Source organism: Pongo pygmaeus, chromosome 7 (assembly GCF_028885625.2).
Source record: "Pongo pygmaeus isolate AG05252 chromosome 7, NHGRI_mPonPyg2-v2.0_pri, whole genome shotgun sequence".
NCBI lineage: Eukaryota > Metazoa > Chordata > Mammalia > Primates > Hominidae > Pongo > Pongo pygmaeus.
Genome location: NC_072380.2, coordinates 136,503,984 through 136,528,474, shown reverse-complemented (window position 1 = coordinate 136,528,474; position 24,491 = coordinate 136,503,984). Strand labels below are relative to the sequence as shown.

Genomic DNA, 24,491 nt, shown 5'->3' with positions numbered 1-24,491 from the left:
GATGACAGCAGCAGCCAAGAGGCAGCAGTTTTTCTCAAAACTGTTAGCCCCTGAGTAACTTCTTCTTCTTTTTTAAAAATTCTTTATTTCCATAGGTTTTGGGGGAACAGGTGGTATTTGGTTACATGAGTAAGTTCTTCAGTGGTCATTTGTGAGATTTTGGTGCACCTATCACCTGAGCAGTATACACTGAACCCTATTTGTAGTTTTTTATTCCTTACCCTCTCCCACCCTTTCCCCCAAGTCCCAAAAATCCATTGTATCATTCTTATGCCTTTTCGTCCTCATAGCTTAGCTCCCACTTATAAGTGAGAACATATGATGTTTGGTTTTCTGTTCCTGAGTTACTTCACTTAGAATAATATTCTCCAATCCCATCCAGGTTGCTGCAAATGCCATTAATTCATTCCTTTTTATGGATGAGTAGTAGTCTATTGTATATATATATACCACAGCTTCTTTATCCACTCATTGATTGATGGGCATTTAGGTTGGTTCCACACTTTTACAACTGAGAATTGTGCTGCTATTAATATGCATGTGCAAGTATCTTTTTCATATAATGACTTCTTTTCCTCTAGGTAGACACCCAGTAGTGAGATTGCTGGATCAAATAGTAGTTCTTATACCAGAGTGAGAAGGGTTTCACTGCAGAAACCCTCAGTAACAAGGCTGCTGGGCTGCTGGGCTGCTGGATTTCCTGCCTAGATGAGCAGTGCTCCCCTGGAAAGACACAGGCTGGAACCATCAGGAGCTGATTGGCTCACCTCTCCTCTGTTTGGGTGTAGCCCCCAAAAGGGCTACCCCACTTGGACTCCCTATACCACAGCTCAGTGCATGGCAGGATGACCACATTGTTTACACTCCTGAGGATACCATCAGTACCTTCAGGTACAATGGTGCCCACCACTTTAAGGCACAACATATTGAAGGGCCTTCAAGTCAGGTTTCCTAGCTCCTACCCAGCCCTGCAGTCACCTTTGATAGGTAAATATCACATCAACACGTGTAACCCAGACGGCATAGCCTAAGGAAGCTTGTCTTTCTGGAAAATGACCTAACTATACCAATCTTCATTAAAAGGTGCTGAAATGCCAACATGGAAGCAATCCCAAATGTAATAGAAAGGTCATGTTTTAATCTAAAGAGCTGAACTCATTTTTCAGAACATACAGTCAACATATGTAAGCAAATCATGTTGAGCTGTGATCCAAATGGATGTTTTCCTAGTTTTAGTTTTATTTGTCAAATGATACAAATATTTCTGCCCCTTTAGAGTGATAGCCAAACACTTAGTCATCATGTATATCACTGTAATACTGCATCTTGGAAAGGAGGTATCAACAGCAATGAAAAACTCTGTAACATTCTAGCACCCTACTAAGATGGGCAGAGCTCAAGTTTCCTAACTCACTTTCCCAACAGCTCTCTGATCAACCCCCACAGATTAATAAACTTCTAATGTGGGAAGAAGTTCTAGGCATGAAGGAATTAGCTTGCTTTTAGTTGGTGTGAGATCCTGGAGAATCCTGCTGAAACAGCAATAACTACATGATGAAATACCAAATATTCTTATTCAAACTGTGCTTAAATATACCAACAGGGTACACTGCCAAATATATTTTTTTCTGTTGGGTAGTTTTACTTTTTGCTCTGGCAAGCAATTAAGTGGATTTTAATTTAAAAAAAAAAAGCAAGCCTTTTTAAAAATCAAATTTATTGTTCCAAGGAAATCATGCCCAAGAAGCAATCGACTTAATGAAACCAATATGTCACTAATCACCCAAGATTCATGCTTCAGATGTGAATGGCCCCTCTATTTTGTTTCAAATTGGTCATCAATCTCTACTAACCATGTCTGTGGAAATGTCACCAAGATATTTTCTGGTTCTGAATTCATGAATGTTAAAAGTACAATAATTTGCATTCATACTAACTGGCTTCAAAGTGTAAACGAGTAACCAGTTAGAGGTAAAAGAACATTGTTCTGAGAGAGATAGGAGATGGGTGTTTCCACAAGGTGACCCTGAGCAGGTGACTTACCAACCAGGCTTCAGTTTCTTTATTTGTAAACGAGGGGATTGGATACATTCAATGTCTCCCAAACTTCAGATTTAAGTACAACTTTCATGATTGTTGCCAAATATACGGGTCACCTCGTCTACTAATTATTCTATTTATTATTTTTAAATACACACTTTTTAATATAAATTAATTTATCTTAAAAGGAAATTTTATACTGATACCATAAATGGAAAATTAATATCAGTTGATGTAAATGTAGGTAACTAAATGAAAGCAAAAAGAATGTATTAAATTCTAACTAAATTTGATGTTGCCAGCTGAAGGGTAAGGTCCTATTTTCTGACTGAAAAAGGACCTGTCTACGTGGTCTACATGGGATACAGTGGGAGTCGACAAAGTAAATAATGAGGCTTTGTGGGCCACAGAACCTCTGGTGCAAGTAGGTAACTCTGCCATTGTAGCGTGAAAGAAGTCATAGGCCAAATGTAAATGAATGGGTTGGCTGTGTTCCAATAAAACTTTATTTACAAAAATAAGTAATGGACCAGATATGGTCCTCAGTCTGCAGTTTGCCAACCCCTGGATTAGATGAGTGTGAAAGATCCACTATCGCTAAGCAAAGGCTTAATCAGAAAAGTTGGGAGAGAATTTTAAAAGGAGTTCCTTTCCTCGTTGGAGGTCCAATGGCTTTAATGCTTTCAGTGTTCCATGTCACCTATTTGGAAAAACCTGGGTTGAATTTTCACTTTAAGATTTCATGCTAAACCTCTTCCCTTTATCTTTAGCATCTTGGATAAGGTCAAGGATTTCTTGTGTAAACCTTCAGCACGTTTCTAAGTTGTCTTCCTCCTTTACCGGGATATCAACAGCGGAAGTTTCTAATTTTTCTCAGACTAACAGTTCTCAACCCTGGCTGTTTGTTAGAATTGTCTGGGGAGTTTTAGAAATATTTATACCTGATATATCCCTGTACCTCAGAGATTCTGATTTCGTAGGATCAGATTGGGATCCCACATGATTTTGAGTGCAACCAGGGCTGAAAGGCTACTAATCTGTATCTTGGCCAGGTCACCTTCCTCAGAGTCCATTATTTTCTCCATTTGGTATTAAATTCTAAGAGCCCCAAACTCTATTTAGCTCAAACTGTTTCACACCCGAAGGTCTTAGGACTTTACTTTCATTTGTGATTCCTGTTATTTCTCCAACTGAGGTCTGATTGAGCCCTCCCAGACACCTTGGTCAAATTTACTGTTCCTCTTTTCATTCTCTCTGCTTCATCACCTTAGAAAGCTTGACACTATTCTCAGCTCAAGATTTCTATCCAGATAAGTTTCCTATTCCGTTCTTCTGTCCCTACTACTGCCACTGACTCTGACATTAATATAAACTGGGAGCAAGACCAGGATGCAAAGGAAAGGCATTCAGTGTATTCTGTAACATACAAAGGAAGAAGATTCCTCCTCCCATGGAAAAGAACAGAACATTTACCAAGTACCTACAATGTGTCAGGCATTGTGCTAGGTGCTGGGGATATGAGAGTGAACATGACATAACCTAGCCTCCAAAAGGCTTACAGTCTAGGGAAGGAAATAGACTAATAAAAAAGTATGATAATGTATCTGTAAAAAGATCTGATAGAAGACTCTAGAGTGGAGGGTAGAACAAAAGAAAAAGTCAGTGGTGTGCTAGAATATGTCTCACCATCAGCTCTCTAGGAGAAAACAAAAGCCTAATTTGTGGTGCTTGCCAATTTCCATGGTGTAAATACTTTCACCATGACTGATTTCAAGTTACCAGCATGATCTCGCCAAGCAGAGCTGGGAAGAGATCACACAATTGGCTCTTGCCAGCTTGCAAAGTCAGCTCCAGCTAGCGGGGCCAACCATCCTGGTTTACCTGGAACTGTCCCAGTTTTAGCACTTAAAGACCCACATTCCAGGGAACCCCTCTGTCCTGGGCAATCAAACAGTTTAGCTTCAGCACACCACTGGAAGAATTTGATTCTTCCCAAGAGGATCAGGAATGGTTTCAGAAAGGGGAGGCTTCAGCTTATTTGCTTAAGTAGAAATATTCTCCACTGTTGCCAATGGAATCAATGGCTCTGTGCTGTCAATCTCAAGTTTCTTTGGTCCTCCGAGGACTCAGGAAGTTGCAGGGAGGAATCCACTTGCAGCATCCCCCCTTTTTCCTCCCCCTGCCTCCCACTGATGGGCCCCTTGGGAAGCAAACAACTCAGCAATCCATTTGCATAGATTCTGTCAAGCAGGGAGAAGTGATATTTTACCTATAAATATATTTGGCAATTTATCCAGCTGGAAAGCAGGCACCCATAAGAAGTAGGCATATTGGAAACCTTGGCCTTCCCACTGGCTTCATGTCTTTTCAGTCTTCAAAATGTGTCTGCTGAAATTCAGCCCCCTGGTGCACTGTAGTCCTTTAGCTATGATCCCTCCTCTACTTGAAGGGAAAGATACTTTAGGAAAGGGAGAACTGGAAGATTGGGTGTGAAATGAGGAGGGAAGGAGAAGGAAGAAGCTTCCTAACAGCCTTTGAAGGGCAGAAGGGCCACTTCCTCCCCTGCCAGCCCTGAGACATCATAATGAAACCTCCCTGTCCAGTGCTCTGACATTGTCTTATTTAATCTTCCTGAGATTCTTCACGGTGGGCAGGTATTAGTCCCAGTTTACAAATGAGAGGCAGAAAACATGATTCCATTAGCATCAGAAGGAATATTGGGAGCAGAATTTGACAATAGTGCCTCTCCTACATACACACTTTGCTCACTGGGAGATGGCTGTCTGTTTTGCCTTGCAAATAGTGGTGACTTCATTTTTCATTTGACTTTCTATTTTCTCATCATCAAGAATATTTATTGATCCTACAGCTATGCAAGGGGTTCTTGGCTTCTCTGGTCACTGGACAAGTCCTAGGTCTCAACTAGAGTTTCTGTAAAAGACTATCATTCTAAGAGTTGAACTGAGCTTTTCTTTCTTTCTTTTTTTCTCTTTTTCTTTCTTTTCTTTCTTTCTTTTTCTTTCTTTCTTTTTGAGACAGGGTCTCACTCTGTCACCCAGGCTAGAGTGCAGTAGCGCAACCACGGCTCACTGCAACCTCGATTTCCTGGCCTCAAGTGATTCTCCTGCTTCAGCCTCAGCCTCCCAAGTAGCTGGGACTACTGGCACACACCACCATGCCAAGCTAAATGTTTAAAATTTTTTGTAGAGACAGGGTCTCATTATGTTGCCCAGGCTGGTCTTGAACTCCTGGTCTCAAGCAATCCTCCCACCTTGGCCTCCCAAATTGCTGGAATTACTGGCAAGAGCCACCCTACCTGGCCCAGCTTTTCTATTATTAAATTAAAAATAATAATAGTTACTTAGACAGTAACCCCAAAAATCCATTAATAAGAAGTCAATAGTAGAGTTTCTGAATCCAGACTGCATGGGTTTGAATCCCTATCTCATCATACTTGTGTGTCTTGGTTTTTCTCATCTGCAAAATAGGAGGTAATAATACCTACCCCATAGGGTTGTTGGGAGAATTAAATGAGTTGTTATTTGTAAACTGTCTGGACCCATGCCTGGCATATATTAAGTGCTCTATATTTTACTGTCATTCTCAATTTTGAGTTTTCCTCCCATACATCTCTCTTAGAACTTTAGCCCCTGCTACTCTTTATCTGTGAGTACAGAGTGATTTCTAATTTAGGACAAGCTTTTGTAAACAGTCATTTTGAGCTTCTTATAGTAAACTTCCAATTTTAAAGGCACTACACAAAGCACCATGCAGAGGGCTCACTCAATACTCAGCAGGAATCAGGTCAAGATGGAAGAAAGGAATAAAAATAACACCCAGCACTCGCCACGTGTTGAATATCCTGCCAAGCACTCTTGATACATATTCTCGTAACAACCCATACAAGGTGGGTACTATTATTACCATCTTTCAGATGGGAAAACAGCCTTGGAAAAGATACAGAGGAAAAAATAGCCTTGTGCCTAGTTCAAAGGTAGATGTCTGTGAGAGAGGAGGCAGAACTTATGTGACCTCAAAGAAGAACCTTCCCCAAACTGTACTCAGTTTCCCTAACTCTGTAGTATTCTTAAGATCTATACAAGGCAAGTTTACAATGGAATATTATTCAGCCTCAAAAAAGAAGGAAATTCTGCCATTTGTGACAACTTGAACAAACCTGGGGAACATTATGCTAAGTGAAATAAGCCAGAAAAATAAATACTGCACGATTCTACTTACATGAGGTACCTAAAATAGTCAAACTCATAGAAGTAAAGAATAGAACTGTACTTACCAGGGACCAGAGGGAGGGGAAATGAAGCACTGTTCAACCGGTACAAAGTTTTGGTTGCGCAAGATGAATTCATTCTAGAGATCTGGAGTACAGCAAACCGTACCCTATACTTTATTATGCACTTAAAAAATTGTTAAGGTCAAGTGCAGTGGCTCATGCCTGTAATCCTAATACTTACGGAGGCAAAGACTGAAGGATCGCATGAGGCAGGAGGATTGCTTGAGGCCAGGAGTTCAAGACCAGCCTGGGCAACATAGTGAGTCCCTCTTGCTACAAAAATTCTTAAATACAAAGTATTATTTGTTTAATGGGTTGATGTCAAGTTAAATGTTCTTCACACACACACACACACACACACACACACACACACACACACACACGGGGACACAAGGAAACTTTCATAGCTGATGAAATACTTATTACCTTGATGGTGGTGATGATGTTATGAGTGTATGCCTATGTCCAAATTCACCAAATTGTATAATTAAATATACAATATATTTTACAGCAATTATACCTCAGTAAAGATGTTTAAAATATTTTTCAGGAATTTTGAAAAAAAACTATATAAGGCAAGCTTAATCAGAATCACCAATATTGGCCCAAGATGCCATTAACAAACAGTGGCAATGGTAACAGCTTAAACCGAGGAGAATCAGGTGTGTCTGAGGCTCTCTCCAGCACACCCTTCACCTGCCTCCATTTTGCTCCTGCTTAACAAGCCCAGGCCACTACCTGGTTCTAATCTTGGCCCTGGTATTTAATCTCATTTCATGCCAGCTCAAACAGCAGCTCTCTGTAGATCAGTGTACAGCGAGCTCTCTGCCCTCTGCTCCCTGGCTCTTCCCGGGGGCCCTCCTGGCTCACAGCCCAGATACCAAGCAACCATTGTCAAATATTTACTGAGCAGAGTGCAGCCAGCCAAGGCTTCTGAGGAACTGCACTGGAAATATTAAACAGTCCAAATGCCACTCCCATTGCATTTGGATAATACTTTCAGAGTTTACAAATGACCCTTACATCCTATGTCACCCAGCATCCCACCTCCTACGTGCCACCACCTGAGTGCTTACTGTAATCCAGCACTGTGCTACTACATCCCAAACACGAATGCATCTACACCTCACACCACCCCATGCGCAGGTGCATCTCCACTTTAAAGATGAGACAACTAAGGCTCAGAGACGTGAATCAGCTTGCCTAAGGTGGTACAACCAGCAAAGGGCAAAACAGCAATTGAACTGAGTAGGTCTGACTCCCAAGTCCACACTATATGGACTATTATGTCATGATTAGATGCAATCACGTTAGCACATTGATAGGTCATAGTAAGCGTGCAAGTACACAGACTCCCAAAGCATCAGGCTGTGGTCTTTCCCTGCCATGTCTTCCTTCTACCTCCCCTCTTTTATTTAATTGCTTGTCTAATTCCTACTGCCCTTTGAGAACCAGCACAAATGTCAACTCCTCCATAAAAATTCCTTTCTCCTCTCAGCTATTTGTACCCATAAGTGCTTACTGTATCATAATGCAATAGTCATGTGTCATTTACATGTTTATTTCCCTGGGAACAGGGACTATGCTTCATAGATCATGGAGTCCACCTCAACTGGGGTAGTGCTTAGCATACAATAGATTTTCAATACTTGTTTGTTCAAGGAAGATAAGGGAGGAAAAATGAGGAGAAGAAAGAAGAAGAAAAAGAGAAAGAGAAAGAGAGGGGAAAATAATTCAGAGTCTAATTTGCCTGTAACATATTTCTTAATTAATTCACATGCCTCTCACGAGACAATCTATTCTTATTGTCCAGCCTTGAAGCTATTCAAGTAGAAAATCAGGACACAAGGACTGACAAGTATGAATGTACTTAAATGAGTGTATTTCTGGCTGTGTTCTGGAAGATGCTGGTTACTATATAATACTTAGAGCAACCAATTTGCAAATCATATCCCTCAGCAAACTCCTTCACACTTTCCAACCCCAGAGTTTGCTGCAACCTGGAAGATGTTCCTAGAATGTTCCATTTCTATTATAAGAGTTAAGACTTCCTTGAATTGGACTGGGACAGAAGGCATTTGATCAGGCGTCTGTTTTTCCATTCTGGTTCTTCTGGCTGAGGGTATCAGAATCTTGATTCAAAAGAGCTGACCTCCCTCCTGGGCAATCTGCTCTGTTGCAGCAGGAACATCCCTGAGTCATTTCTCAACGTAGGTGTTTTCTGCATGCTTTCTGCCAAGGTGACACCGCTTCCTAGAATCAGAGCATCTCAGTTTATTTTCTATGCTTCCTCCTTTGAGAAAAATGGATCATTCATGTCCTTGTTTTAGAGGAGGGAACACAGGAACGTAGACACACAGAGAAGGACATGTAGACCTACTAGAAGGAAGAAAAAACCAAAGTGGAAGTCCCCCCAGCACCAGGGCTGCCTTATTCATGCACCAGGCAGTGCCTTTCATAGAGCTGACAGCACTTGCTCCCATTTTGAACCTGAGGTCCAGGCATGATGGCTGGCACCTCACCAGAATGGTATGCCAGGGAGAGTCTCACACCCTATGAGGTGTGAATTTTCACACTCGTCAAATGAGACAGCTAACAAGGTGTGATGTTGGGACATCATGCCAGGCCACCTGGACTCCACAGCATGACTGCCTGGTGTAAAATATATGTCTGGAACTTCAGATCCAAGCTGCAGGTGACCAATGAGAAATTGATCTTTAGAGTGCCATTTACAAGGTGAAAACTCCTCAAGCAGGAAAGGGGTTGGAAATATTCTGGAAAGTTTATTGCTGATTTGCCTTCAACAAATATCAATTGTTTGCATTTACGAAGTCCATGCTGTCAGCCAGGCTTGTTTTAGATGCCTGGCATGAATAACTTTAATTCCTCCAGGAACCTTACGTGGTAGGCACTATTATTATCCCCATTTACCATAGCTAGGCTCTAACTGAGATCCGAAAAAAGTCAGTGGGGTGGCGGGTAGCTGGAAAAACACTCGAGGAATCTCAGGGAGTTTCAACATGGCTGTACTCTTTCTCTGGGCGCAAGCGAGCCTGGGTGCGAGCCTGGGCGTGAGCCCCAAGCCAGAGGTAACACCGTTAGCAGCGTAATTGTACCTTTTACAGACAACAGTGGCTCCGAGCCAAGCACGAGCGCATGTGAGTGGTTACTTAACGTGCCTCACGTGGCGTGGTTACATAACGTGCGGAGTTGTGCGTCTGCACTCCAAACCTGCTGAGACACGCTGCGTCAGAAAAGTCGCCTGGGCCTACTCCCGACTAGAGCGCAGCCATCTCCCTTACAACCATGAAGAAAGTACAGCACAGAGAGGTTCTGTAACTTGCCCGAAGTCACACAGCTAATAAGCAGTTGTGCTGGGACTCAAATTCACTCTGACAATAAAGCCACATTCTTCAACTTTACTATTATATTTTCAGTGGCTACCTATTATAAATATGATGTTGCTCAGGCATTATAAGATAAATATTTGACAAGTTTGGGAGATAGCTATCCATCTGAGATCAACATATATGAATTAGAAACCTATATATCTACATATGGTACATATGTTTGTGTATGTATCTTCATATACATACATTCCAAACCTGTTAAATCTAAATATGTAGAATTGAAATCTGCTTGAATATCACTTTTATGAAATCTTATAAATATCACAAGGCAAAAAGCCAAGAAATGACCCAAAGAGACAGGGGAAGGACTAACATTTATCTAGCACCCTGTTTTCTGGCATTTGAAAAGATATTTCACGTAAGCCTCAAGCCTTGCAATGCAGAGACTGCTCCCATTTTACAAATGAGGAAATGGTGGCTTAGAGGTTAATGGCCCAAGTTCACACAGCTGCTAAGAGGCAGATCCTCATTCAAACCAGGATTCCTGTGGGCTCAAAGCCCAGACCTCTAAAATCATTTTTATTGACGTTTAATATCTTGTGCTGTTTTTATCTGTCTCCTGAGTGCCAGTGCAAGCACTGTCAAAAAATAAACACATTGAAAGAAAACAAAACAAGGAATGTTGCCCTTGCTCTACAATGTCTCCTAGTTGAAAACAAGTGGAATATCCGTGTGGTCTTCTAAAGCCTCACAAGCTTGTCAGACCCCATCCTGGAGTCCCCTGCAGCCCATTCTGTATCTGCCTTGATTCTCACTGTATGCAGAAGTTCTGCTCAGTTGCTTCAGGTTTCAAAAACTAAATCTCTGGATAGGCAAACAGGCCTGAGGCCCCATCGTCAGCTGTCTATTCCATTAACAATGAACAATGGACGTGGAATGTCAGCTCCATATACATTCCCGAGAAGAAGTTTGGTACCCAGCTCCTGGGAACAAGCCATAGGACACCCGTTCCATCAGCACTGAGCATCGCTGATGAATACAGCCATTGTGGAGGCAGCCCCCACCACAATGAGGGGACAATGCCAAACAGACTGTTTTCTTTTTCTCTTTTTCTTTTAAAATCACATCACATGATTCTTTCACTTCAACATCAAATATCCTGCTGTTACAAGGAACAAGCCTGAATTATCTTCTCAAGCAGATTAGGAAAGATAACCAACGTGGCTAACAGTGGTTCCTACAGGGAGTCAGGCCACTGGGACCTCAACCTGCCCTGCTGATGGTGGTGCCTCTGATAGAGAGTCCTACCCCACATGATTTGTTAAGGTGGCTTACACCTGTAATCCTAGCATGTTGGGAGGCCAAGGTGGGTGGATCGCTTGAGCTCAGGAGTTTGAGACCAGCCTGGGCAACATGGTGAGACCCCATCTCTACCAAAAATACAAAAATTAGCCAGGCGTGGTGGCACATGCCTGTAATCCCAGCTACTTGGGTGACTGAGGCAGGAGAATCGCTTGAATCTGGGAGGCAGAGGCTGCAGGGAACCGAAACTGCAACACCACACTCCAGCTTGGGCAACAGAGTGAGACCCTGTCTCAAAAAATTTTTTTGAAAAAGGAAAAAAGGAAAAATTAAGTCCCAATGTTATCTTCATTCATAACACATGACTCAACACTCTCCTGCTGCACCTCCCAGATATCAGAGTTATTTGGGATCAAATGACACTTATTTACTAGGTTTTTTGGTCTTGGGCATGTTGAGAGCATTCTTTTGTCTCACCCCTCAGCTCCTACAACTCTATGATATTTGTATCATGGAATGGCCCTCCCTAAAACAGGAAGGGGATGAGGGGCAGGCATGTCATTTAGATCTGCCAGAATCAAAAAATCTGGTTCTAGCCTTGGCTCCCACTCAACCACTGCCTGGCCAGGTGATCTTAGACAAGTCCCCACATGGTCTCTGCAAGCCCTCACAGCTTCTTTGTGCAAATGAGAAAAAGGTGACCCTTGAGGGGAAGGAGTCCTGCCAGCACCAGGCTTGGCAAGCATGCCCCCAGCTCAGTTCAGCCCCAGCCCCTCAGCCAGGGCCTCAGGCAGGGCATAACCCGCACAGCCATTTGCAGAGCCCTGCGTCTCTGTTTCAGTGCGTTAGTGGTAAAGTGGGACAGATCATGTGTCCCACAAAATTCTCTGCACTGATGAGGCTAACAGGACATAGAGAACAGCTTATGAATTAGCCGAGTGATAGGAGATTTCTGTTGCCCTGATTCAATTCTGCCTCACTTCCTGGGCACTCCATAATACCTCGGATGAAAAGCAAAGAAGCCATTACTATTTTGAAGTTGCTACTTCCACACTCAGAGGACCAGCTCCTTCAGAATTTGATCAAAAGTAGGGTGGCCTTTATAAGTGTGCAGCCTCTGCAACTGCATAGAGCCCCATGCTCAGAAGGGCCCTGTGCTTGGCTTAATACTCTGATGTTACCATATTGAAATTCTTGGTAATTTTTGAGGAAGGAGCCCTGCACTTTCATTTTGTACTAAGCCCAGCAAATTATGTAGCTGGTCCTGCCAACAAGCCTAAAAAAGCACCAAATAGCTTTCTCACATCTCACAAAAGATTTGGATAAGGAAAACAGGAGGTATCATTCTGCAACTCCAGAGTCATCCGACCCCTCTGTCGGATCATGGAAGCTCTAGTTATAGAATTCGAGGCAGTATTGTGTGCTGCACAGAGCACAGGTTTTAGGAGGCAAATTGAGCTGGGTTCAGTCCTGCATCCTGCCAGACCTCAAACAAATTATCTAACCTGCCTGAACCCAGGTTTCCTTACCTGGAAGGCAGACTAGTAATGCCCACTCTTCCCTATGCATAATGAAGAAAGGTCTGTAAACTGCCTGGCACACAGCAGGTGTACAACAATGTCAGTCCCCTTTCTGGCTTGTTTCAGGAACAGATGCTGCAAGATGGGGCATGCCCTTATGTTCCAAAAGGCAGGGAGGTGATAGGTGGCCCTGATGAGCCTTTCGGCTCTAGGAGTCTATGATTCTCCATTAACCAAAGCCTCAAGCCAGCTCGCCTTCAGCCCACAGATATTAGCCAGGACACTTTGGACCGCAAGGACGGAAACCGAACTCATATTAACTTAGACCAAGGAAGTTTGCTAGTTAATGAAACTGGGAAGCCCAAGGACACAGGCGCTGCTGTGTCTGAGGATTTGTACAATGTGATTCTTTCTCTCTGTCCCTTTATGTAGTGGACAAAATGGCCACTAAGAGCCCTAGACTCACGCACTTTCACTGTAGCAGACCCGGCAGGAAGCAGACGTGTATCTCTCTCAGTGTCTATATATCAACCAAGGGAAAGACTCTAATTGACTCTAATCCTGCTTGGATTACATCTTCACTCCTGAACCAATCCTGATTGCCAGAGTCATCGGACATGTGCCCACATTGGTGACCAAGGGCAGGACAAAGGGGCTCAAGCCTCATGACTGACAGCCCCAGTGAGGCCACACAATGGGGGGAGGGGAAATAAGGAAAATAAGGATGCCATGCAGAGAAAGGCAACATACCCACTGAGCTGCATGTGGTTTACTGTTCACTTCCACTGGGTGCCAAAGGATATGAAAGCGGGAAGAGTTGAACCGCGGTGGTACTGCCAGTAGCACTTAAACCAGCCTTCACTGAAGGATGGAAAATATATGGACATGCCGGGCGCGGTGGCTCACGCCTGTAATCCCAGCACTTTGGGAGGCCAAGGCAGGCAGATTGCCTGAGCTCAGGAGTTCAAGACCACCCTGGGAAACATGACAAAACCCCGTCTCTACTAAAAATACAAAAAATTAGCCAGGCTTGGTGGCATGCTCCTATAATCCCAGCTATGGGGAGGCTGAGGCATGAAAATCATTTGAACCCAGGAGGTGGAGGTTGTAGTGAGCTGAGATCGCACCACTTCACTCCAGCCTGGTTGACAGAGAGAGACTGTGTCTCAAAAAAGAAAAGAAAATATATGGACACATATCACTTAGGAAAAGCTCCATGAGAAAAGGCAAAGACAGGAAACTCAGGGTGTGTTCCTAGCTACCAGCTGCATAACTACAATTAACCTCACAGGTTAATTGCAGTTTTTAATAGTTATGTGTTTATATTTATTGTTACCTTCCATTTATGCAAGCAATACTGGGTTTCCATTTTTGTGCTCACAAAAATTTCCTTTTTAAGATAACTTTAAGTAAAAACAAATGTCAATTGAAAAGAAAATAATAAGCAAATAATAATTATAAGCAAACAATAATTTGCTTATTATTTAGACATAGGTAACTGTGGAAGCAATAGTGCATGTATTGTGCCAATGACTGGAGTATGGGAAACAGCTCAGTACACTATATAAACAGGACTTTACCTTCCCAAGGAGCACTAAAACCAAAACTGTGCTTTTACTGGTTCCTACAGTATCTCCAACAAACCAAATATATATCTCTCATTGTATGGATGGCAAAGATCCGAGTCACCAAATGAACCTGAAATAAGGTCCTAGAACCCTCAGCTTCTGACCTATTCCTTAGACATAGCTGTGTCTCATGGCAAAGGGGGAGAACCAGCACTCCAGTACACTGGCTCACAGTATTATTCTTTGTTTCAGAGGCAGACACACAAAGGTGGGGTTGATATGAAAATTGCTCATTGCAGAGCTGGCCAGGATGATTGTCCTTGAGAACAGAGGGGCCCATTCTCCTGGTCATCCAAGGCCAGCTGGCCCCAAGGAGTACCAGCCACCTCTCTGGGGCCAGAGTCTCCCCAGCTGATTTCCGCATGTACCAGTGTGTGAAGTGACAGCTGCTCCCTGGTTAGGATGCCTGTTTGCTCCTCCAGTTTGCTACCGATTTTAGCCAGAGATCATTTAGGAATGCCTATATTGTCATCTCACCTTTTCAATTATTTTCTCCAGGCTAAAGCGAGCAGTCCTCAGGGTTTTGATGTGGATCGAGATGCCAAAAAGCTGAACAAAGCCTGCAAAGGAATGGGTATGAGAGATATTTTGTTGCTAATTTACTTCTGAAGTTGATTAAACTTGGTCTCATGTCCAACTTTCCCATGATGTTAGGAAGCTGACATCTCACTATCTTGTGTATTCCAAGCTAATGCAAGTCAATCACTTCCACTGACCTATTTATTAAAGTTCACAAAATTATAGTAGGATCCTATTACTTTTCAGGATTCTATATAACAGCTAGGAGTTGGATATTGTGACATTTAATTTGACCTTGAGGTGAGAGAAACTTCATGAGAAGTGCAGTTCATGCAATCCTGGTGTATTAGTCTGTTCTCACGCTGCTAATAAAGACATACCCGAGACAGGGTAATTTATAAAGAAAAAGAGTTTAATGGACTCACAGTTCCACATGGCTGAGGAGGCCTCACAGGCATGGCAGAAGACAAAGGAAGAGCAGAGGGACTTCTTACATGGCAGCAGGAAAGAGAGAATAAGAACCTAGTGAAAGGAGTTTCCCCTTATAAAATCATCTGATCTCGTGAGACTCATTCACTACCGTGAGAACAGTATGGGGGATACTGCCCCCGTGAGTCAATTATCTCCCACCGGGTCCCTCCCACAACATGTGGGAATTATGGGAGCTACGATTCAAGATGAGATTTGGGTGAGGACACAGCCAAACCATATCACCAGGTATGATCTAAACCCCTCTGATCCCTTCCCTAGGAGATGGTGGGGAATTGAGTCTGATGAGAGCTGGATTAGGGACCTGGAAGAAGCATGCAGAAGTAGATTGGCCGGGCGCGGTGGCTCACGCCTGTAATCCCAATACTTTGGGAGGCCAAGGTAGGCGGATCACAAGGTCAAGAGATGGAGACCATCCTGGCCAACATGGTGAAACCCCATCTCCACTAAAAATACAAAAATTAGCTGAGGGTGGCGGCATGTGCCAGTAATCCCAGCTACTCAGGAGGCTGAAGCAGGAGAATCGCTTGAACCAGGGAGTCGGAGGTTGCAGTGAGCTGAGATTGCGCCACTACACTCCAACCTGGGTGACAGAGACAGACTCCATCTCAAAAAAAAAAAAAAAGAAAGAAAAAAGAACTAGATCAAGTGAGTAACCAGCCAAGATCAACCATCAAGGGTTGAAAATGGAGAAGCTGTTTACATCCTAAGGGTCAGTGCATGGCCAAGAGTGGGGGACTCTGCAAGAAGTCAAAACAAAGGTAGACCAGGGACTAGGGTGGGATGAGAGAGAGAGCATCTAGGTCTAGGACCATGAAGAGAGGCCCTGGGATCCAAGGAAGCCACTCATGACACAAGGTCTAGTCCCAGAAGCCTGGAAGAGGGTGAGATCCAAAGCACAGACGGAAGGATTTCCCTTGAACAGGACAGGGAGGGAAGGCACTGAGACTGACAGCTGGAGTAGATGCCTTTATAAGTGTTGTTGGGGCAGAAATTGAAGGCACCCATGCCTGGTAACCTGACATTGCTCAGTGAGTGGTAGGTGAGGTTGTCTGCTAAAGAGAAGGGTTTGACAATGTAGTATGGGGCTTGAGTGGTGGCTTGGAATAGCCCTTGAGTAGCAGAGAAGGGGTAGATGACCAACAGAAGACTGCTGATACACACTGAGGGCCCCACCGAGTAGGGAGATCATGGTTTCTCATGGCTCCAGCCCACATGGTTGTGTGATTTTCCCCTGTATCCTTGGAGGCAGGATGGGAGAAACTGATTGACTCTGGGCTTGCTGATCAGGAGTTCCAGAACAAGCAAGTGAAATCATTGAAGGAGACAGAGGGGTCAAGGGGCAAAGTGGATTAATTTCCCAGATTTTCTTTTTTACATTTATTGAGAAACTGTTAAACTTTCAGGCATTGGGCTAAGCACTTTATATACAAAATCTCATCAAGTTCTTACAAAAATCCATTTTCCAGCTGAGGAAACTGAGGACCTGACATTTTAAGTAAGACAGCCAAAGTCACCAAGCCAGTAAGTGGGGAACACTGGGATTGAACCTATTCTTGTCACTTACTCCAAATGCCACCAATTTAGAGACATCCTAGCTAGGGCACCTCAGCCACATGGCTGCAGTCCTGGAGGGGGTGGGGACAGACTGAGAAGACATTGCTCAGTGTCATTAACAACACTGGTAGGAGACTGAGATGGTAGGAGCCATCTCAGTCCACAGAATGTTTTATTAAATTAATTTTTTGCTTATCGAGATATAATTTGCATACCATAAAATTCACCCTTTTGCAGCATGCAGTTCAGAGTTTTAGTATATTCACAGGATTTTGCGACCATCCCTACTTATTCCAGAACATTTCATCACCCCAGAAAGAAACCTCACACCCATTAGCAGCCCCTTCTTCCCTTCACCTCCAGGCAATCACTAATCAGCTTTCTGTCTCCACAGATTTGCTTATTCTGGACATTTCCCATAAATAGAATCATACGATATGTGGCTTCTTTTACTTGGCATAATGTTTTACAAAAACAAGTGATAGGTTTTTTACATAGATTAGTAGAGATTTACTTTCCTAGAATGGGTGTCATGGTAGAACAAATATGGCCACGAATTTTTTGTATGGCTCCAGAGGAATAAAACTTGGATCCATGGGAGAAGTTCCAAGGAGACATATTTTACTTTAATATAAGAAACTTGGCTGGGTGCAGTGGCTCACACCTGTAATCTCAGCACTTTGGGAGGCCAAAGCAGGTGGATCACCTGAGGTCAGGAGTGGCCTGAGGTCAGGAGACCAGCCTGGCCAACATGGTGAAACCCTGTCTCTATTAAAAATATAAAAATTGGCCGGGTGTGGTGGTGCACACCTGTAGTCCCAGCTACTCGGGAGGCTGAGGCAGGAGAATCGCTTGAACCTGGGAGGCAGAGATTGCGGTGAGCTGAGATGGCACCACTGCACTCCAGCCTGAGTGACAAAGAGAGACACCATCTCAAATATATACACACATACATATATGAAACTTATCTAGCCATAGAATAGTTGCCTTGCCCAAGAAATGTTGAGAAGTCTGCAGGAGTTGGGATTGGGAAGATCTGGTAGGAAAGTAGTACAAGGGATGGCTACATATTAAAACCCATTTATGCCTAGTGTTCCATTACTGGGACACTAAGCATGTGGGAGTTATTTATATCCTACTGCTCAAGGTCATTGCCAAGGTCTGATTGCAAAAATTCAAAAAACTGCAACCTCAGGCATAAATGGGTTAAGAATTATTGAATAAATCACAGCTAGAGAATGGGGGGAGGAAGAGAGAGAAGGAGGGAGGAAAAGAAAGAAGATAGGGAGAGAGAAGAAAAAGAGAGAAGAGAGAGGGAGGGAGACCATGAAGGAGAGAAAGAAGAGAAGGAGGAAGAGAGAGAAAGAAGAAGAGAGAGGAAGAGAGGAAGGGAGGGAGAGTGAATGTGCAACCTGTGTTCTCATCTACAAAATGAGGCTAACAATGTCTTCTCACATGGAGAGGGATAAAGGAGGCAACGCAGAGCCCAGCACCTCATTGGCCCTCATTGTATGTGGATCGCCTCCTTTGGAACAATATGCTGGGATCCAAAATCTGCACAAAGTCAGTGAGATTGGTATGAGCGTCGAGTAGACATGCCCTTATTCTCCATCACTGAGGGTGAACTGGATTGAATGGGGGCTCCCCAAAAATATATCCCCCCAGAACCTGTGAACATGACTATTTGGAAAAAGGGTCTTTGCAGATATAATTAAGTTAAAGATCCTGAGATGAGATTATCCTGGATTACCTGGGTGAGACCTAAATCTAATGACAAGTGTCCTTAGGAGAGACAGAGGAGGAGACACACAGAGAACGCCATGGGCAGATGGAGACAGAGACTAGAGAGATACGGCCACAAACCCAAGAATGCTAAGGGTTCCCGGCAGAAGCCAGGAGGGGCAAGGAACAGACACTGCCCCAGGGCTGCTGGAGGGACTGTGGGCCTGCCGACACCGGGATTTCAGACTTGCACCCTCCAGAGCTGTGCGGGAATAGGCTGCTGTTGTTTTAAGCCATCAAGTTTGTGGTCATGGAATCAGCAGCCTCCCCTCCGGAAACTGAGACAGTGAACAAGTGGGAAGCAGTGACTTGCTCAGGCAGGCAGGACTGTGCCCATTCATTACTTCATCTGTCTTCCCTGCACTCCCATTTCCAAAGGAGAAATGAGGGACTGCGCAGCCCAGCAGTGCTAACAGAAGAGAGTGACCCTTAAGCACCAGAGCGGGGGCTGCAGCCTCCTGGGCCCAGCCAGGCAGGCTGGGCTGGCACTGGAGCCCAAGGGAAAGCTGAGCCTCCACCACAGCCCTGATCACTGTTCTGCCACACGGGCCTGGGGGCTTCCCACCCTGTCTGGAGCCCCCTTCCTGCTGAAATGTGACTCGGTATCTTCCCAGAAAATTTCTGGGAAAAGCAAAACCAAGGAGGCCCGGAGGCACTTCCTGAGGCTGATTATTGCCCTGTCTTTGACCTCTGCTGTGAAATTACCGTGTCCACTGTGTGGCTCCTTCTTTTCTCATTTTTAAAAAAGCCTTTCCCAGAACCACTGGGGACTGGCCCTGGTGCCTCAAACCATTGTAAGTATTTACAGGAAATCATTCAGCGGCACTGCTTCTATGACACACATATTGTGAAATGTAAAGTGAGGTCACTGTTCAGTTACTGGGTAGTAGAAACACCCCCCGGATCAACCTGAGACCTGGACTCAAAGAACTTGGGGGAAATCCAGTGTTGTTTTCATGGCCTCCCCTGAAATCCAGGTTGTTGCTGGGCCATCTCAGGACTGTTTTGCAGTCTGGTTTCTCGCCTTCTTTTTCTTTTTTAGCTTTAAAATTTCATAGACTTTTATTAGGTTTTTTTATTATTATTATACTTTAAGTTCTGGGATACATGTGCAGAACGTTCAGGTTTGTTACATAGGTATACTTGTGCCATGGAGGTTTGCTGCACCCATCAACCCGTCATCTACATTAGGTATTTCTCCTAATGCTATCCCTCCCCTTGTTCCCGACCCCCTGACAAGCCCTGATGTATGATGTTCCCCTCCCTGTGTCCATGTGTTCACATTGTTCAACTCCCACTTATGAGTGAGAACATGCAGTGTTTGGTTTTCTGTTCCAGCTGTGTTAGTTTGCTGAGAATAATGATTTCCAGCTTCATCCATGTCCCTGCAAAGAACATGAACTCATTCTTTTTTATGGCTGCATAGTATTCCATGGTGTATATGTGCCACATTTTCTTTATCCAGTCTGTCATTGATGGGCATTTGGGTTGGTCTCTCTCTTTTTTTTTTTAAAGCATTCCCAAAAAGAACGTCTAAAAAACACTATTATTTTCAATATTAATTTCATTTTCCTGATTATCCAGTTGTGGGCTCCATGTGGCATCAGAGTATGGAGGATTTCTATTGGTCCTTGCTACACAGACCCATCTGAATATCACATACAACTTACACCACTTCAGAGACAAGGTTCTGTCATGAACACATGCAAACTTCATTCATCCATTCATTCATTCATTCATCCATTCATTCATTCATTCGTATGTGCACATGTTTAAGCATCTGTTCATTCAGCAAGTCATCTGATAAACACTAACAGCCTTCTGTGGGAATACCGTGGTGCACAAAATACTCTGCTCCCGTGGAACTTGCCATGTGTCCTGGCAGAAACAGGAAGAGCAGGCAGCATGAGAGACACAGAGGGCGAGATGTCTCATCTGTCCAGGAGTGTGCAGGGAGCTGAGACCTGAAGGAGAAGTAGGAGTGGAGGTGAGGATCGGCGTGTTCCAGATGAGGGGAACACCCCATGCAAAGATCCAGAGGTGAGAAAGGAAGTGTTGTTTGTTCTAGGAGCTGCAAATCATCTACAAAGTGGGTGGAAAGTAGCCTGGGAGAGGACAGGTAGGAGGATGAGACTTTGAGAGGCCAAAAGACCCCATAGGCCCCCCTGCAGAGGTGAAGCCTCATTCTGCATTTGAGAGCGCCTATACTGAAAAGTTTGAAGCAGAGGGGTGAGCAGGCCAATCTGCACTTCAGAACGGTTGTTCTGGGGGCAGTGAATGCCAATTGGAAAAAGTGAGAGCAACAGAGGAACCTGCATGTGAGCAGTATCTGTAGTTCTGCTGAGCGATGGGGTGGAGATGAGGATGGAGAGAAATGGGTGAATCTGAGAGGCACTAAGAAGGTGGAATGGAGAGGCCTTAGTCTGACTGAATGTGGGGTGAGGGAAAAGGGAGAGCCAGGCATGAGCCCCAGCTTCCTGGCTGGCCCAGTACAGTGAGTGCGCCTCCTGTGAGCAGAAAGGCTCCTTCCGGGCTTGGCACCTGCCAGGATCCGGGCCTGAGAGGCCAAGGCCGTCATCTGGGATAGGAGTGGCCTGAATGGAAAGAAAGGGGTAGGTTCAAGAGATATTTACGAGAAAAAGAAACCCCTTTTGAAGTGAGATTTCTGACACTCAGAAGTTTTTTTAAAAAAAAATTATAATAGTGTCATAGAATGAGTAATTGGATTCCCATGATGGAGGCGAAGCTCCGGGAGGAAATGAAGGAGGACAACGTGAATCCCAGTGTTGAAACCAAGCCAGCACCAGGCAGGCAACTCCTGCTATTTTTGCAAGTGAGCTCCTCCTAGAATTCTGTTTCTCCAATTGGAACCAAACAGCTAAATGTTCCCAGAGCTGTAGAGGTGAAAATACTCTTTGAGGTTAAGTGAACGATTCAAGGACCCAAAGGTTTGGACACAGTTGTCACATCAGACCCCAGGCCTGTCTTTCCAAGTCCCCTCTCTGTCTTTCCAAAGCTGACTCTGAGGGCTGGTGCTGGAGCAGAAGGAGGGTTAAAGAGCTCACATTTTTTTTGCCAGGGCTCCCTTTTTTTCTCTTCCCCATCTCCAGCTAGGTTCCCTCCATTCATTTCCCATCCCCATGGCCTAGATTTTTCCCATTCTCAACCCTTCCATCAAAATGCATCAAAATGCATTTGCACGATCTTGTTCCTTCAGGATCCTGATGGCTCAGCTGGGTAGCAGCCATCATCTAGGTCTACCCACCAACCAGAGCAAGACAGCAGTAAGTGGCACCGTGACAGCACACACTGCCATTTAGTGGCCATGCCCTAGAGCCCAGGTGTTGGGCTCAGAATGTCAGTACTGCAGTCTTGAATAATCACTGCAATGATCCTAGAAATATACATGTAAATAGTGTGCTGTGACAAAACAGAGGAAGCAGAAACTTAACAAGTGTGGCTGAGATTAGGTGAGTAAGCCTTGGGCTGCTGTGTGCAGAGATGGATCTAGAAGAGTAGTGTGACGCCAAACTGCAGGAAGTCTCGATGCCACCATAAGAGATTCTGATGTAATTCTAGGAATCAAGAGGAATCACTAAAGGTATTGAAAGTATGGTGTGAAATGAACACATGCGAGCTTCCCAGGGTGGACTGCAGAGATCAGAGCCTGGTATCGGGGGGAAGGCTAAAAACACTTAGGGCCTGTTAGGCAGTGACAGTAGGAATGAAGAAGAGGAACAGGTGAAAGAGTTGTCTCATAGGTGAGACAGGCAGAACTTGGTAGTATTTGAGAGTAAAAAAGACAGGTGGGCCCTCAAAGGTGACTTTGGATTTTCTCTAATCCAGGTGATGCCATGCGCTGAGACAAAGGAACAGGATGAGGAGTGGATTTAAGGATAGACAAAATGAGTTTGGTTTAAGCTACAATGGAAGTTGAAATGCCTTGGGAGATCCGTGGGAAATTGACTACAGGCAGCTGGAAATAAGATCTGAACTCAGAGGAGAGATTAGGGCTAGAGGCGCTGATCCTGGAGTCATCAGTCAAAGGGCGAAAGTCGCCTGGGAAAAGAATGACTCCAATAGAGAGGAGAACTGAAAATCGAGTTGAAAAGGCCAGTGGAAGAATAAAGGCCAATCAAGAACCCTGAGAGGGAAGTGATGGAGAGGAGAAAGGAAGGACTGGGAAAGGAGGTACAAAGCCATCTAGGAAGGTGTTTCATGCAAAGAATTGTCAACCGCAGGCCGGGTGCGGTGGCTTATGCCTGTCATCCTAGCATTTGAGAGGCTGAGGCAGGCGGATCACCTGAGGCCAGGAGTTTGAGACCAGCCTGACCAACATGGTGAAACCCCATCTCTACTAAAAATACAAAAATTAGCCGGGCATGGTGGTGGATGCCTGTAATCCCAGCTACTCGGGAGGCTGAGGCAGGAGAATTGTTTGAACCCAGGAGGTGGAGGTTGCAGTCATCATGCCACTGTGCTCTAGCCTGGGTTACATAGCCAGACCCTGTCTCAAAAAAAAATAATTCCCGACTGCAGAATTCAAATGCTGCAGAACAGTCAGGTACATGCAGGAACCGAGAAGAGGTGCTGCGTTGTGCCTCAGCTTCCTCCTCTGTAAATAAGAGCTTGGACTAGATAGTCTCTAACGTTTCCTCCAGCTCCAGTGATTGCTGACTGCTGTGCCTTGATCCCACCGAGCTCGATCACTGGGGTGAGCAGTTCATGGAGGCTGGTCCCTGTGCACACCCTGCATGGATGTGAGGCAGTTCCAGGTGCGTGGTCATTTACATCCCCCGGTGTCCTGGGTTTCCCACGTGCACGCTCAGGACCACCACAGACTGGACCCACACTTGGATTCTCGCATTTCAGTCTCATAATAGCCTTGTATACTATTACCCTCATCTTAGAGGTGGGAAAACTGAGACTTGGCAAGAAAAATCACTTGCCCAATGTCATGCAGTCGGTACAGGGTGGAGCTATGATTTGAATCCAACCTGAATAAATCTAATGTGGGGTTTGATGGTAAAACAGTCTTTCTTATTCCCACACTGGAAATACCTGTGTCATCTCTCCGATCCTGACTCCTGGTTCAAACAAGGATATTCTCCCCTTCTTTCTTATTCACTATAGTTTTTAGTACTGATCAAATTGCTGCCATGAGCTTGTATTACTTTGAGCATTGGGGGAAAAAAAAGCTTTTAAAAAATAGCATAATTTAAAGGTAATAGGAGTTAAAAGGGGCAACCTCCCTTCATGGTTTCAATCAAGACTTCTCTCCTGAGAGTAACAAATGTATGGGTGGGGTTAATATTGTAACAGTTTCAGCCTATATATTAATCTTGTTCATGCAATTGTAAGCACCCAGAGGCCAAGGAACAGGCCATCTTTTTCCTTGTTGTTTTTTAAAACATTTTTATTGAGATATAATTCACGCACCATATAATTCACCCATTTAAAGTGTTCAATTCAACAGTCTTTATTATACTCACAGATGCGTGCAACCACCACCATAGTCGATTTTAGAACATTTTCATCACTTCAAAAAGCAGCCCTGGACTCCAGCTACCATCCCCCTAGACAGCCCACCCACCCCCAGCCACTAGTATACTTCCAGCCTCTGTATATTCTCCTGTTCTGGACTTTCATATGAATGGAATTATATAACATGTGATCTGCTATGATTGACTTCTTTCCCTTAGCATAATGTTCTCAAGGTTCATCTGTGTTATAACATCTATCAGTAATTTATTCCTTTTTCTGGCCAAATAACATTCCATTGTATGGATACCCCACATTTTGTTTATTCATCTTCAGGTGATGAACACTGGAGCTGCTTCCACGTTTGAGCTATTATGAGTAATGCTGCTATGAACATTCACATGCAATTGTTGGGTGGACATATGTTTTCATTTCCCTAGGAATAAAATTAAGGAACTGGCCATGCTCGTTCCTCTTTCCACCACAACGCCTAGCACTGTGTGCCATGCGTTCACATGGCTCAATGGCTATT

General features: G+C 44.2%; 1 protein-coding gene across 2 annotated transcripts in view; it reads left to right on the top strand.

Annotated features, from left to right (window-relative positions):
• Nucleotides 1-24,491, top strand: part of ANXA13 (annexin A13) — a 56,799-nt gene that overhangs the window by 10,074 nt on the left and 22,234 nt on the right. The window contains exons 1-2 of one of the 2 annotated variants that reach the window (XM_054498417.2): nucleotides 14,498-14,527; nucleotides 14,630-14,705. In XM_054498417.2, coding sequence (XP_054354392.2) covers nucleotides 14,702-14,705 — 4 coding nt within the window. In that variant the 5' untranslated portion in view covers nucleotides 14,498-14,527; nucleotides 14,630-14,701. Of the gene's footprint in view, nucleotides 1-14,497; nucleotides 14,528-14,629; nucleotides 14,706-24,491 lie in introns of those variants that run through there. The other variant, XM_054498418.2, reaches the window with a different exon arrangement.